At 39.5% G+C, this 17,151-nt stretch overlaps 1 protein-coding gene across 3 annotated transcripts in view; it reads right to left on the bottom strand.

Annotated features, from left to right (window-relative positions):
- Positions 1–17,151, bottom strand: part of CEP290 (centrosomal protein 290) — a 557,889-nt gene that overhangs the window by 105,020 nt on the left and 435,718 nt on the right. For 2 of the 3 annotated variants that reach the window (XM_029601651.1, XM_029601650.1), the window contains exons 44-46: positions 10,037–10,171; positions 1,766–1,852; positions 414–578 (exon numbers count right to left, since the gene is read on the bottom strand). In XM_029601651.1, coding sequence (XP_029457511.1) covers positions 414–578; positions 1,766–1,852; positions 10,037–10,171 — 387 coding nt within the window. Of the gene's footprint in view, positions 1–413; positions 579–1,765; positions 1,853–10,036; positions 10,172–17,151 lie in introns of those variants that run through there. The other variant, XR_003856690.1, reaches the window with a different exon arrangement.

Genomic DNA, 17,151 nt, shown 5'->3' with positions numbered 1-17,151 from the left:
AAGAGAGGGAGGAACCTTGAGGGACTCCATGGGAGAGGGGGAGGTGAGTCGATTCTGTGTTACCTATTTTGACAGAGAATTGTCTATTAGACAGGTAGGATTTAAACCAAAGAAGGGCTAGGCCAGAAATGTTAATGTCAGAAAGGCCGGATAGTAAGTGGTTATGGCTTATAGTATCAAAGGCAGAGGAGATGTCTAGTAGGGCGAGAAAGTAGCAGTGTCCTTGGTCCATGCCTCTGAGGAGATGGTCAGAGAAGGTAAGTACGAGGGTTTCGGTGTTGAAGTGCTTTCGAGGGGTGTAGAATGTTGCTGCTTTCGAAGTAATCCATGAGTTGGGTATTGACTATCTTTTCCATGATATTGACTATCTTTTCCACGATATTGCTTCATTATTTTATACATTCATAAAGTACCTTCAACTTTTCATTTTCCATTTCAAGATTAGATAATTTTTCATTGGAGACCACTCCAGGAGCTTTTTTCAGGTCATCATTTTCTCGCTGAACTCTCTCCACAACTTTTTTCATCAAAGCAATGGTCTTTTCCAATTCAGCCACTGTTTTTCCACTTCTTCCTGACTGAAGAATGAGAGAAAGGATAACATAAAATTCAATAAAGTGATCAACACCATAAAATAGGATTTCTTCACATATCTATTTTCTACCTTTATTGTTACAACTTTTTTATACTATGGGTAGAAAGCAAATACTTTGAAGTGCATTAACCATAAGGAAAAACATAGCTCTTTGAGAGATCATATCACTTCATTGGTTGCCAATCGAGGCAAGCTTATTGCATTAGCTTCTTGCACTTGAATCTTTTCTGTGGGCTAATACCATGCCACATACTCTACAATCCTCACAAAGGAGCTTGCTCGATGTCCCAACTGTTCGTCTTGTATGATTAGCAGAGACACGTAAGTGAGCCTTCTCAGTGGCTGCTCCTATTTTGTGGAATCTGATGCCACAGGAACTGCATCTGACAACCTGTACTAAAAGTTTCAAGATGTTGTTCTAGACACATTTATTCAGATTGGCCTACAAGTAATCTATTTTTGTTCTGGGTTTGGAAATCCCTTACTGTTACTGATTTTTTTTGTTCTGTTTTAATCATTTGTTTTAGTTCTATAATTATGGATGTAGCATTGTGAGCCACCCTTGAGCTTTTTACATTGGCAGTATATACATGGAATTAAATAAATAAAACTCTTTTTTTTGTGTTCTCTAGCTGACAACTCTTCTGTTGCTGGCAGCAATGTCTCCCCCTACTTCTGGTGGTAGTGCACCTTCCTCCACCAGTGACAGCATCCTCTCTCCTCTGGTTGCTGACTCATTACCCTGTTATACAAACAGCAACAACCAAAGGGGCCAATCTGAAGTCTTTTAAAGCAGTCTTTGGTAGCGACACAAAATCTGTGGAAACATCACATGCAATCTGCATGTAATCACAGACCTATAATATAAACCTGTTGAGATTTTACTTTATTGCTAGGCATAATGGCACCAAGCACTGGAACACTAAAATGTTTAATTTGTGTACAAATAGTGTACATTTCCATCATTTATTTGCTTATACTATTGCAAGCATTTTGTAGAGACAGGTTTATAAAAAGAAAATAGCCATATTTATCCTGAAGAACCTGGATACCTCTTGTGACACTTGTGTACTAATCATTTCTATTCACTAAAAATGACATTTGTTCTACCAATGAAATTATTTGCCAACATATATACATATATAATATATAAGCATACTCGGAACCTACCCCTCGGACATTTCCAAGTTTCCGCTCAACTTCCACTTTATCTTTTTTAAGAAGTTCACACATTTCTCTCAAGCCAGCTACTTGGTCCTATATAAAATAAAATAAAAACAAATTAGATTTCATTGTAGCTTTGCCATTTGGCTTTGTTCTATACGCAGCTCAGGGGGTCCTGACGACCCCCTGAGCTGCGTATAGTACTTTTACTTTGCATTACCTTTTACAATGTGCATCCACTTCCCCTTGTCTAACACTTAGTTAAACTACTCATTCCTCTCTTCTCTCCCCCCCTCTGCCAAAACCTTCTTTGAAACCTTCTTCTGTTACCATTCTGTTCAATTGCAATTCCTGTAATTTTCTTATGCCTACCCAGATCCGCAATCAGTTTATGGACTCTATCTCTTACCAGTTTATGGACGATTTGCTATTGAACCCTGTAAATAGTTACTCAGTTTCTAGGTTATTTTGTTAGTTTCTGTACGCATAGTTACTGTTCTATGTAAAGGCACTGCCGAAAAGTTACAAGTTATATGTAAACCGATACGATGTGCAAACGGTTGTCGGTATATAAAAAACTCTAAATAAATAAATATAACAAGATTTTTACAAAGTGAGAGAAATCAAAGCAGGAAATATCATACAGGATAAAGGCAAAGCTTCGATGTATATTACTTGCTAAATCATGAAACAACAAATGTGTGTTAAAGGAAAAAAATAACTGATAACATAAAAAGAACATAAGATTTGCCATACTGTGTCAGACCAAACGTCCATCAAGCCCAGACTCCTGTTTCAAGCAGTGACCAATAGGTCACAAGTGCCTGGCAGGATTCCAAAAGGTCAATAGATTCCATGCTGCTTTTCCCAGGGATAAGCAGTGATTTCCCCAAGTCCACCTTAATAATGGTTTATGGACTTTTCTTCCAGGAACTTGTCTGAACCTTTTTTTTAATTCCAGCTATACTAACAGCTTTCACCACATCCTCTGGCAACGAATTCCAAAGTATAATTATGCGTTGAGTAAAAAAGTATTTTCTCTTATTTGTCTGAAATGTATTACCTAGTAACTTCAATGAATATCCGTTTGTACTTTTTGAAAAAGTAAACAACCGATTCACGTTTACCTGTTCTACTCCATTCTGTTTACAGACCTCTATCATTTCTTCCCTCAGCTGTCTCTTCTCCAAACAGAAGAGCCCTAACCTCTTTTACCTTTCCTCATAGGGGACTTATTCCATCCCCTTTATCATTTTGATCACCCTTCTCTGTACTTTTACTAATTCTGCTATATCTTTTTTGAGATTCAGTGACTAGAATTGCATACAATACTCAAGGGGTGGTCACATGATACTGAGGTATTATATTTTCTGTTTTATTCTCCATTCCTTTCCTAATGATTCCTAGCATTCTATTTGCTTTCTTGGCTTACCACCGCAGACTGAACAGAGAATTTCAACATATTATCCACGATGATGTCTTGATCCTTTTCTGGGTGGTGACTCCCAATGTGGAACTTTGTATTGTGTAGCTATAGTTTGGGTTCCTCTTCCCTACATGCATCACTTTGCATTTGTCCATATTAAAGGTCATCTGTTATTTGGATGCTCAGATTCCCCAGTCTTGCAAAATTCTCTTTAATTTCTCACAGTCCTCTTGTGATTTAACAACTTTCAATAATGTTTTATCACCTCACACATTCCCATCTCTAGGTCATTTATAAATATGTTATAAAGCAGCAAGCCTAGTACAGATCCCTGGGGCACTTCTCTTTTCACCTTTCTCTGTTGAGTAAATTGACCATTTAGTTCTACTCTCCTTTCTCTATTTTTTAACGAGTTCTCAGTCTACAATAGAACATTGCCTCCTATCCCATGACTTTTTAATTTCTTCAAGTCTTTCATGAGATACTTTGTCAAATGCTTTCTGAAAATCCAGATACATTATATCAACTAGCTTACCTTTATCCACATGGTTGTTCACACCTTCAAAAAATGTAGCAGATTGGTGAGGCAAGTCTTCCCTTGGCTAAATCCATTTTGAATTTGTCCCATTAAAATGAGGTCCGTATTCAGTTGCCAGATAGCTGGATAAGTAGGACTTATCCTATTATATTCAGCAGCCTCTAGATAGCTGGATAAATCACTTGTCCGGCTATCTGGTTAGTGGGATAAGTTTCCAGATAAGTAGTGATATTCAGCCCTTAGACAGATAGGGCCAGATTTTAAAACTTACGCGCGGGCGTAGATTTGTGTGCGCAACCCAGCGGGGCACAAATCTATGCCTGATTTTATAACATGCGCACGCATGTATAAAATCTGGGGTCGGCGCGCGCAAGTGGGTGCACACTTGTGCACCTTGCGCACACCCAGCCCCTAGGGGAGCCCCGATGGCTTTCCCTGTTCCCTCTGAGGCCGCTCCAAAATCAGAGCGGCCCTCGGAGGGAACTTTCCTTCCGCCCCCCCACCTTCCCCTCCCTTCTACCTAACCTGCCCCCCAGCCCTATCTAAACCGCCCCCCTCACCTTTGTTTATTTATTTAGTGATTTTTTTATATACCGCGGCACGTTAATAACATCACCTCGGTTTACAATAAACAAAAATTAGCAACAAGCTTCACAGACAATATGGAATAAGGTGAACAAATTATATATAAATTAAGAACAAAATTAATACAAAGAACGATTAAACAAATGATAATAATATTCCAATGTTCATGACCATTTTGAAATAAATGGGCGGGTAGGAGTCCGATAAAGTCAAATTTAGCAGCAGGATAAAATAAATAGACGAGTGATAAAATAAATAGTTGAGTGATAATGGGTTCAGAAAAACAGGGATAAGTAATGGCGTTTCAGAAACGGAAGATCATTGGGTGAAGCTTGTTCAAACAGCCAGGGTTTTAAGGTTCTGCTTGAATTTTCTTATGGCAGGGTTCTAGATGCAGGTCTGTGGGCATTTTGTTCCAGATGTTAGTTCAGGAAATGGTGAATGAGCGGTCTCTAGTGGCAACGTGTTTGATGTGTTTAAGTGAAGATGAGGCGAGTTTGGCTTGGTGCATTTTCCTTATTGGTCTCTTTGATGTGTGGAAGATAAAATGATCGGAGAACCATTGCATATCTTGGTTGTAAATCGACTTGTGAATGAGGGTAAGAACTTTGAATAAAATTCTAGATGCTACAGGAAGCTAGTGCAGGAACATGAGAGCAGGAGTAATGTGTTCATGGCGGTGCGCGTTAGTGAGTAAACGTGCTGCAGCATTTTGTAGCATCTGTAGTGGTTGTATGGTATTTTTCGGGAGACCAAGTAGTATGGCATTGCAGTAATCTAGTTTTGACAATATTGTAGCTTGTAAAACTGTCCGGAAGTCATGTGGATGTAGAAGCGGTTTGATTCTTTTTAGAGTATGTAGCTTGAAAAATCCGTTTTTGATTGTAGCCGTGATGAATTTCTTTAATGAGAAATGATTGTCAATGATAACGCCAAGGCTGCGGACTTGCTTGCGAACTTGTTTGCGAAGTTGTGCCAGCCTTGTGGGATATATACCACCTGGTCCAGGTGATTTGCTACTTTTTAGTTTGTCAATTTGCCCTAGTACATCTTTCAAGTTCACTGAGATTGGTTTCCATTTCTTTGAATCATCACCTTTAAATATCATTTCTGGCATGGGTATCTATCTGCATTACATCTTCCTCATTAAAGACCGAACCAAATAATTCATTTAATCTCTCCATTATGACCTTGTCCTCCCCTAAGTGTGCCCATTTTACCCCTCGATCATCTAATGGCCCAACTGACTCCCTTGCAGGCTTTTTGCTTTAAATGTACCTGAAAGTTTTTATTATGAGTTTTTGCTTCCACAGTAAGCTTCTTTTCAAATTCTGTCTTTGACTTCCTTATCAATGCTTTGCGTCTAACTTGCCAATGCTTATACTGTTTCCCTTCATTCAGATCTCTTTTCTATTTTTTGAAAGATGTTCTTTTGGCTAGAATAGCCTCTCTCACCTCATCTTTTAACCATGACGGCAGTTTTTTGGCCTTTCTTCTACCTTTTTAAATGCATGGAATACATCTAGTCTGACCTTTCAAGATGGTACTTTTAAACAATGTCCATTCCTGATGTAACCTCTTGACCTTTACAGCTGCTCCTTTCAGTTTTTCCTACCATTATTCTCATTTTTTTCATATTCTCCCTTTTAAAAGTTAAATTGCAGTAGATTTCCTTAGTGTCCTCCCTCCAGTTATCAAGTCAAATTTGATAATGTTATGATTACTGTTCCCAAGTAGCCCTAACACTACTACCTCTTTCACCAAATCATGTGTTCCCCTAATAATATTGATATATCCACTTTAATCCAAATTATTACATTTTCTCCTCCACCCATGAACAAATGCACAATCTAGAACATATTGGTTCAGATCAAAGATCATCAAGCCCAACATCCTGTCTTTTACAGTGGCCAATCTAGGCCACAATTACCCAGCAGGATCCTAAAGCATAGATCCAATTCTTCTTGCTCATAACCAGAGATAAACAGTGGCTTTCCAAAGTCCACATGGCCAATAATTGTTTATGGATTTTTCTTCCAGGAACTTGGCCAAACCCTTTTTTAACCAAGCTATGCTCACATTTTTCACCACATCCTCTGACAACAGATTCTATAATTGTGCACCAATTTAAAAAAATACTTTCTCCAAATTGTTTTACATGTGCTCCTGTTAGCTTCATGGAGTTATCTCTAGTCTTCGTACTATTTTGAAAGAGTAAATAACCATTCCATGTTTACCTGTTCCATTCCACCTCTAATATCTCCTCTCAGCCATCTCTGCTCCAAGCTGTTTAACCTCATATTATAGAGGAGTCGCTCCATCCATTTTATCATTTGACTGCTCCTCTCTACCTTTTATAGCTCTGCTATATATTTTTTGAGATGGGGGGACCAGAACTGCCCAAAATACTCAAGGTGCGGTCATAATGCCGTTGATTAATACAAAGGCTTTATAATATCCTGTTTTATTTTCCATGCTTTCCTAATAATACCTAATATTCTGTTTGAATTTTTGACCATCATTGTACACTGGGTCAAGGATTTCAAACTATTCCCCACAATGATTTCTAGAACTTTTTCCTGGGTGGTGACATTTAATATGGAACCCAGAATCGTGTAGCTATAGTTTAGATTATTTTTTTCTATAAATATCACTTTGTATATGTCCACATTTAAATTTCATCTGCCATTTAGATGCCCAATCCCCTGGTTTCATAAGATTCTCTTGCAATTCCTCACAATTAGCTAGTGATCTGATATCTCTGAACAATTTTGTGTCATCTGCAAATTTGATCACCTCACTCTTCACTCCCTTTTCAGATCATTTATCAATTTATCAGTGTGATAAACTGACTTCTGAAGTTAATATCCTGAATGTACCTCATGTTCATGGAAGCAGGTATCATTTCTAAGTCTCTTTACAGTTATGATAGAATGTTAAGGTCTGAGTCATGAGAAGAGGATAGTTCCTTCTTGGGCTTTTTGCAGCTATTGAGCACGTAAACAAGATGGGGGAGGGGGATTAACATACTGCCCATTGACCTCACTGGGAGTATGAAACTGTTTGTAACCTGGCTAAACTAGGAGGATTAAACATCCAATTAAAAAAATTAGACAATATAATAGCAATAATGTGATTAAAAATTAACACTCCTTTCAGGCATTACTAGTGAATGCATTTCCACTATCAAGTCTCAGCAAATGCCAACAACCTTTCAAGTCAATAAAATAACTGAATAATTGTAGCTAAGGAAAACAATGTTTCTAATTTTTAGCCATCGCGAGAGTTCTGATGGGTTGTGACTCACTGAGATGCTCTCTTTGATCCTTGAGTTTTGGCTTTTCTACAACAAAATATTTTGGTGCAGAAAAAAAACCAAAACAAACAAACAAAAAAAAAAAGCTAACTAGTGCTGAAACTAGTGTATTGCAGTGTACATTGTTGCCCTGTAAATTAGTTCACACATTGGTACAATAATAAACCATAAAAGCATTCTTAATGCTTGTAAATTTATGAGCCCTACAGTTAGAGCCTGCGGCATATTTTTCAAGATTCTGCAGCAAGAGATAGTAAATTCTGTGGCAGATTTTCCAAAATTCTGCAACAATTACATGGCAAATTCACATAATTTTGTATATATTTGGAATAATATACTTTACTTTTATAAAGTTAAAGAAAAAGAAAAGTCATTTTCTGATATTTGTGAAGCCAGTTAATTTATTTGGTTGTTTATTAGAGGGAAAGGATCTTAGTTATTGGGGTTGGGAAGGAAGAAGTAGAAAGGATATGGGAATAGGAAGACAAGATTGCAGAGGAGGGAAATGAAGACGGGAAACTTAGGCAAGAAGGGTAGAAAGATTGGGGATGGAGGATAGAGGAAGAGGGAAGAGAAGATGGGGGATACAGGGAGGATAAGGAAAGAGAATGAGAACAGAAGAGGGAGAGGGAGGGGAGAGAAGGATCAGGAGTGGGAAAGTGAGAAGAAAGCGAGTATTTGGGATGTGGAAGAGAAGGAAGACAGATGAAGAGGAGGAGGAAAGAGGGAGGACTACAGATGGGGTGGTGGAGGAGGAGGAAAGATTGTGATGGGGTGAAGAAAGGAAGCCACAGACCACCCCATCAACTCTCTCTCTTATCCCCCCCCCTTCCCAAAGCCCTTCTGATCCTCCACCATCCACCCAATTCCCCATCCAATCTGGTTCCCTCTCCCCCCTTTTTCCCCACCCAAGTCTATCCACAGTTCATTCACTCCTCCCCCACTCCCATGATGGTTTCTGGTTCATTCACTCTCACCCTCTTCCCCCCCCCCCCCCCCCCCCCCCCCCAACAGCAATATCTGGTTCATTCACGTGCACCTCTCCTCCCCCCAACAGTGATCCCCATGTCATTCACGCATCCTCTCTGTGCTCCCTTCCCCAAATCTCCTCACTCTCCCGCAAAACAGGAGGAGGAGTACTGGGGATGTACAGCACCTCTGGCATGTCCTCCTTCCTTCCCTACCAGTGCCTAAGCATTGCACTTTGAAGCATGTGGTTCAAAGCACACCATTCAGGACCTTGCAGGGGAAGATGTGCTGGAGATGCTGCAAAGCCACTGGCGTAGTTCTCTTGTTTTACGAAAGGAGCTGGTGAATGAAGGTATCTGGAGGGCAGAGGGAAAAGACTGCACCATTCCACTACCACCAATGCCTTTCTTCTAGCAAGGGAGAAATGATAGTGCTTTGAACAAGAATGCAAGGAAGACTAGTTTGCCGCTTTGCAAATCTCCATGAAGCCACCTTCACCCTGGTACAGTACGCCCCCAATTTCTTAGGAAGTGGCAATCTCTTAGATATGTAAGACGAACCCTATCACTTCCTTAATCCAAAGATTTATCAAAGCCTTCAAAGTTGCTTTTCTCTTTTTAGAATCACTAAACAGAACAAAGTGGTGCTCCGAGATTCTGAAACTAGTAATGACCCTGTATGTACCACAGAAGAACTCTCCTAACAGCTAAACGATGAAGTTGCACATACTCTTTTCCACCTCCACCTGAGTCCCTTTGATGAAGAGGGTGAAAATACCTTCAGGAGGAACAAAAGAGCCATGCAAACTTTCATCACCATCTCTGAAAAGCCTAAAAAAAGGCTCCATACATCACGGAGCCTGGAGCTCCAAAATTCATCTGGCGGAACAGACTGCTACCAAAAAACACTGCCTTACGAGTAAGCAGCTTAAGCGACACCTTTCTCAGAGGCTCAACTGGTATGTTCATGCCAAATTTAGATTACAGGCTGGTTCTGAATCTCTCAATGGAGACTAAATATTCTTCCTTCCCTGAAGGAAACAAGATATCTGGATGAGACAATAAGGGTCTGTCCATGAACTGGTCTCTGTGACAGGCAATAGCCACCAGCTGCACTTTTAGGGAGTTAATGGGAAATTCTTCTCAAATTCCCCCTTAATGCATGCGAAAACGCAATACAGCACTTTGATAAATGACCCCCTTAGCCACAAAAACCTCTTTAAATATGCATTTCCAAGTTCTCTCTCTCTTTTTGTTTTAATTACATAAACGTTCTTCAAAATCTAGCTTCTGATGGAAGTGAATACCAAAGATTTGGCAGGTAACTTAAAATTGCCTACCCCATGATATATTCATGAATTTTGTTCTTCATTTAACATTATGCTACAATCAGAAGTTAATTTCATGCAAGTTTAATGTGAATAAACACTGTAAAGTACTGTACCTTCAGCCGAGGTAAATCTTTCTCGGCCTGCTCCAGTTGAAAGTGCAATTCAATGTTTTCTGAGGACAATCTCAAGTTTTCCTTCTGAAGCTCCTGCTCTTTTTGAAACTGGTCTTCAGATCCTATACCTGATGTCTTAAAAAACAGGAAAGAATAAAATATAATTTGAAATGTTGAAAAGAATTAGTCATTGAGGCAGCAGTTTTCATAAAGGTGCCTAGTGGCAAAGTACACATATGTGTTGGTAGCTGCAAAACTTTAGTGAATTTTTTTCAAAGAAAAATCCACTGGTTAGTTTTTCTTTGATAATTTGCTGACCCTTGTGTAGCCACAAATGTACCTATGTACTTTGCCCCTGCTTTATTTGTAAATGTGGTTAGGTGGGGAAACTACATGCATGTATTCGAATATTCAGTACATGCATATGAATTTCTCCCTCAACTTTGTCTTGTTCATGGGAACACCCACATCTAAAGTGGCTAAATTTAGCTGCTCATCCCAGGGTAATTTTCAAACCCTTTCATGACTTCGTTAGTGGACTACAGTTTATTAAAATTTATAACCTGCATACTTCATAAATTTTGAAGTGACTGACAATCAATTACATATAGAGTAAAACACAATTCAAAATAGATAGCGCTGAAAATTACCCTTTGGAAGGTTATGTAGGGCATATTCTGCAGGATGCCATGTTTAAAATAATGTCCCCACTAGCATAAAGTGAGCACACACCTATTATAAACAGGACCCAAGGCACGAACAATTCTGGAATTCCCATTAGTAAAATGTTCATGGAATTAATTTTAGGGTCATTGATGTCACAGCTCCATCTTATTATTTGATTATTCACTTTTATAAATGTTACTTTGATTTATACTATTGAATGCTAAGATTGTTTCTCTGCCAATTTATTTTTTAAAAAAATTGGACCTTTTATTGTCTGGATTGGGCAGTTAAATACTAGGATCCTTAAAGATAGCAAATATGAACTTCTACTTAAAAGATGTTCCTTCTAAGTACAAAGATGAAGCAGCAAGGTCCTTGTTAATAGCCCTTTCCTTTTTCTTTTGACTCAGTTTTTATTTGTAATCTCTTTTTAACCAGTCATTGACTAGAAATTGTGATTATATTAGACTTTGCAAATAACTGTCTTAAAGGGAGTTCTGAATACGAAATATATATAAATTCCCTAAAAATTATATTAATTTAATATTTATAAGAACTCTCCCCCCCCATCCTATCAAAATATGCCCAACAATAAAATACTTATCTCTATACTAAAAGGACATAACATACAATATGTTGCATTAAGGAAGGAAAGCAAGCACAGAGCAAGAAGCAAATGCCTTAATGCATTTGCAGGCATAAACTATGCTAATTAGGAAATATTTAAATTTGCATCATTTGTACTATTTTAAAGAATAACTAACAGGTAAATTAAGGACATAAAGGCTATCATTGCCAAACCTTGGGCATTTTGCAATATTCTTGGTCTAAGTCCATCCTTGCTGTATTAAGTTGGTCATCTGCATCTGCACATGTACTGTCTTCATTTTGTTGATTTACTCTACTGTTCACATCCACAAGTTCGGCATTATCTCTGGGTTGATTAGTAGATTCCCCCAAATCAGATGGACTTTTGAAACTTATATTATCAGGGCAAGATTCTGCATCGCCTCTAGTCATTGACTGGCTTACTTTGTATTCTTCACTTTCATCATGCTCTTGTTCAATTTGCACATCTTTTGATTCCCCAGTATTTTGGGAATTAGCATTGCAATCCTCTGTCTCTTTATCGGGTGCCAATGTTCCATTAATTCTGTGCTTAGATTCTGCATCAGAATTATCTTTATCAAAATTCATACTATTTTTTGATCCCAATCCTGGTTTTGCCTCGGTATTGTCAGGAAGTGATGTATCTCCCAGTCTTGCTGTGCTCTGAGTACTTGCAGAAACTTCTATTTCTGTAATTAATTCCCTACTTTCAGGAGTGGATGTATCCCCTAATCCAAGAGTTGCTTCTGTGCTCTGCAGAATCCGCTGACATGCATAACCCTTTTCTTCACTTTCATTTGTGTGTTTGAATGTTTCATGTTCTTCTTTGCCTCTTTGTATAATTTTTCTCTTATTTGGAAATGCAATATTTTTTAGTTTGTTAACACTACTATTAAAAGAGAGGCTAATGTCATCAGCCACACTCTTTCAAGCAGATGAAATGAAATGCAGCATAAAAAAGGAAAGGAAATATAGAAAAGGTGAAACAGAGTATATGATATATGATGACCTCAATGTCAAACCTATTTCTACAACGAATTTTACAGCATCCATGTAATAATTATACTATTAGCATTCAGCCTCTCTTGTACTACTGCAACTTTAACTCATGGTCTCTAAAATATCACCAAACATATTAATTGGTGCTATTGCTTCATCTTTTAGTCTTATTCCCAGGTCTCCATTCTTTTCTTAACCTAATAAAAATTACTTCTTAAGTTTTCAGAATAAGAAAATAATGCACTTTAAATTATGGCCACATTCCCTGTATTTGCAGGTCTCTTTTCCTGACTTCCCACCAATGCTTGTGCTATATTCATCTTTTCCATGTATTAGTGCAGTATATGCATGGAGTTCTGATATGGGTCAGAACAACAGAATTGTTGATTTATTCAGATTCAGAGTTCTAGTGGCCATGCAAAGACCACTTTCAAAAACCAAAACAAAACAGTTAATCTCTCCAGGACTGAAATGCAAATCATAATACAGGGAGGATAATTTTTAAACACTCCACATAAAATTGACAAAAACATGCATTCAAATTACACCAATTTTCAAAGCAGACTTAAATGTACTCTTTATCTTTAAACATTATCCTACCAAGTCTACCTCACACAAATCACACCTGCTTTATGATGCGCACAAAATTCTGCTGAAAACATTGGGGTAGATTTTAAGACCTATACGCGGGCGTACATGTGCGTGCGCTACCCGGCACGCACACATGTACGCCCGATTTTATAACTTGCGCGCGCATGTTATAAAATCGGGGGTCGGCGCGGGCAAGGGGGTGCACAAATGTGCACTTTGCGCGCACCGAGCCACGCTGCCTTCCCCCGTTCCATTCCAGGCCACTCCAAAATTCTTATCATACCTTTTGCGCCTGCCTGGAGGCAGGAGCAGGTTTGTGTGCACTGGCAGCCTGCCGGCACGCGATCCTCCAACATAGTGGGAAATGGCCGCTGTGTCGGAGGCCTCTGGCTCCGGCCCGCTCCCGGACCACCCCTTTAGTAAAGCCCCGGGACTTACACGTGTCCCGGGGCTTTACGCTCATCACCGGGCCTTTTGAAAATAGGCCCGGCGCGTGTAACCCTTTGAAAATCCGGCCCATTATGTGCATACCATCAAATTTTTACAAAGCATGTGTGTAAATCCTAATCCTGCCCCGAGAAATACTTCCATTTAAATTTATGAGTGAATATCACATGCACACCTATGTTTACCTGTGTATCGGGCAGGCAATTATGTAGCAGGCCATTTCTGTACATAAAACACCTATGTGCAAAAGTTCCTTTGAAAATTACCCTCAAAATGGTCAGATTATTGATATTTTGGTTTTCTTTACATAACAATAGAATTATTTAAAAATACATAGTGCAACATTCAAACTGTGCAGAAGTACAAAATCTGCAAGTACTTTTTACTGGACCATCAACCATCTGGAGGCCAGGGTGATTCAACTTGTCCCCCTTGAGTCCACACCTTGGTTAGTAGGTCACAGTGTCAGGTTGATGTCAGACAATGCCACAGTGGTGGCGTACATACATCATCAAGGTGGAACCAGGAGTCCTCAGGTTTCATTGGAAATGATTCTGTCTCCCTTGGATGGAACTGAACTTTGTAGCCTTGTTGGTGTCTCACATAGCATGCATGGACAACATTCAGAGAGATTACCTCATTTGCAGTGTGATAGACCCAGGGGAATGATGTCTATTGCCAAAAGCCTTCGATTTGTCCCAGTGAACTGTGGCCATGGTGGAACCTCCTGAAGTCCCGAAAGTGACTACAGGAGTAGAAATTTTGAGATGAAGCCTTGGTCCTATCCTCATGGAGTCTCGGTTCCTTTGAATCCTGCCCCCCCCACCCATGCTTTGGCCATCTTTTCCAAGTCTTCTCCAAATAAAAACCACCCCTTAAAGGGCAACTTCATCAAGATGGTCTTAGAAATAGTATCTGATGACTAATGGCATATTCAGAGAAGCCGCCGAGCCAACACTATAGATGCTATTCCTCTGGCAGAGGAGTGGACCAAGTTGTATTCGGCATCCACCAGAAACACAGCCCCCAGCTCCAATGATGGAGAATCCTCTTCCAACTCCTCTTGCACCTTCTGCACAATACAACAGCAGGCAGAGATCTTCAGAGTCATGCTGCTTAAGCACTGCCTCTATCTTCCAATCCTGGGCATTCTTGAGAGCCATACCACTCTCAACTGGCATGGTGGCTCTCAGTCACCAAGCACATCAAGGCATCCATTTGGAGAAAATGGAACCTGTCCTTCACCAGAGGGTCCAGCAGATACATTTTAGCAATAGAGCAACCCCCCCTTTAAGTTAGCTTCTGGGTGTCCCCTATTCCAGATCAATCAACAGATAGAGGCTGCCGGAGATGTATCTGATGGAGACCAGAGGCAATGCCAAAGTGCGCAGGTTTTTTAATCACAGGAGAGATTCCTAGGTAGATGGAATTGATGCCCTGGTGCAGGAGTGGCTGACAGAGGAAAGGTTATATTTTCTCTCTGGCCCATGATAGGCAGACTTCTTCAGAAGATTGCAGGTCATCTGCGGCTGCTTCTTCTAGTGGCAATAGATTGTGGATTAAGGTTGTGGCTCTCTCTCAATATAGAGGTCGGGTTCAAGATAGGCTCCTGCCTTCTCATCCAGATGTCTATTATTTTTTGTAAGGTGTTAAGCACATTAGACCTCCACTCTGTGTTCTTGTTTGGGATCTGTACTTGGTTTTGTCGATCTTGGCAGGGTTGCTGCTCTCCCCTCTTTGGGCTATTTCCTTAAGGCTGTTTAATTTGAAGATGGTTTTCCTAGTCGCGATCTGTTCTGCTCAGATATATGAATTGCAAGCGCTGTCCTGAAGGGAGTCTTTCTTGTAGATTACACAGCATAGGGTTCAGCTTTGAACAGCACCTTTTTTCTGCCATAAGTAGTGTCGAACTTTCAATTGAATCAGTCTATTTCCTTATCTTCATTTAGCAGGCAGACATATTCTGAAGACTATGCACTTTTTTGCGCCTTGGATGTGAGAAGACATCTGCAGAGATACCTCAAGGTTACCAATGCCTTCTAGAGATCGGACTATTTTTTTGTACTGTATGGTGGCAAAGGTGAAACAGCCTCTAGGGCTACAGTTGCATGCTGGCTTAAGGAAGCAATTACAGCATGCAATTACAAACTCATTCTACGAGGGTGCAAGCTACTTCATGAGCATTGTTGCGGTTGGTGTCTCCTTTGGAGATTTGTAAAGCAGCGATTTGGTCTTCCTTGCATACCTTCTCTAGACACTACCGTCTGGATGTAAGGGTTAGAGAGAAGGCCTCCTTCACCTCAGAGGTGTTGCAGGGAACTCGGGAAGTATCCCAACCTAATAGGGAACAGCTTGAGTACATCCCATTGGTATGGACTGGTCTGATTGGATAAAGAGAAAGCTGAAATTACTACTTACCTGATAATTTCCTTCCTTTAATACAATCAGACCAGTCCATGACCCTCTCTATGCTGCTCATATATTTTCTCGGTCTTCATGTCTTCTAGTCTTTGCAGAAGCTGTGAACGACAGTCATCTCAATGGCATTGACATGCATATTCAGCAACTTTATTTCAATGTGGCGAGTATATTTTTTTTTAGTTTCTGTTGATAATTTTAATTCTGTTTCTGCCTCCTTATACTTCTGGAAGTCCACAAGATGAAAAAAAAAAAAGGTGTTTGTTGCTTGTATTAAAGTTTTCCACAGTTAACTTGTAGAAATACTGGCATGCTGGTGTCAGCTCGGAAGTATATAAGGGGCGACGACAGCAAGCCTGTTGGTCTCTGTCTCCATCTACTGTTTGGCATGCATAACCCACTGGGATAGACTGGTCTGACTGTATTAAAGGAAAGGAAATTATCATTTAGGTAATATTTTACCTTATGTGTAGAAAAGGCTTTAAAAATTGCCTTCACATTTGATAAAGGTGTGCTTTAAAGGATAGTTCTCACAAATTGTAAAACATAAAATCCTTATTTTCTAATATAGATCTCAAACAATAAAATGGAGAAAAGAGGCCATTAAGCTTCCCGGAGCTACAAAGTCCCTGATTCACGACTGGTGATTGATATTCAGCACAGTGTTGAAGGGGGCATTTTTAGGAATACCTGGCATGGAAAAAAGAGCATTTAAGATACTAATGTTTTTGGTACAGAAATGGTTAAAATCTTAGGACTAAATGACGGTAGGTATCTCCTGATTATGTAAAGCTGATAAATGATAAAGTATTTCCTCCGTACTGTGAGGAAAAGGAACGAATAGCTTTCTGTGCCACAAAGTATTACCTCCTGACTCTACTGCATCAAAGAGATCAAACTGCCAGGAATCAATACATCCTTTCAACAATAAAGTGCTGAGCTCCATTGAGAAAGGAAAGAATGATTACTATAAAGGCTCAGAATCAATAGAAAACAGAAAATGTAATAAAGAAAAGAAAGCCTGTCTTATTATAGCTTGTGGAAATCCTGATTGATGTAATAAAATATGTATTGCAAGACATTTTCTTTAAATGCTGTTCAAGAGTTATATTTCTGTATCTAAAATTTGTCAAGAACCAGAGATGGTAAACAACTCGGATTCTTAGTAATCAGCCCATTGGCAGTCAGCTAGAAAGAGACTAACAGGACCAGATCCATTGCTTCCATTAAGCATGCTAGGTGATTGCCTAGAGTGCCAAAATTTGGGGGCAGCAAAATCCCACCAGCGCAAGGCCCTCAAGTGTGCTTTGAAAGAGCTAATGCCAAAGAAAGGAGTGCTGTGCTTCAGCCACTGTCACCAGTATGACTGAGTGCTGTACTGGAAA

Source organism: Rhinatrema bivittatum, chromosome 4 (genome assembly GCF_901001135.1).
Source record: "Rhinatrema bivittatum chromosome 4, aRhiBiv1.1, whole genome shotgun sequence".
In the NCBI taxonomy this organism is placed as follows: Eukaryota; Metazoa; Chordata; class Amphibia; order Gymnophiona; family Rhinatrematidae; genus Rhinatrema; species Rhinatrema bivittatum.
Note: the sequence above shows the minus strand (reverse complement) of the source record. Positions and strands in the feature narration are given on the sequence as shown.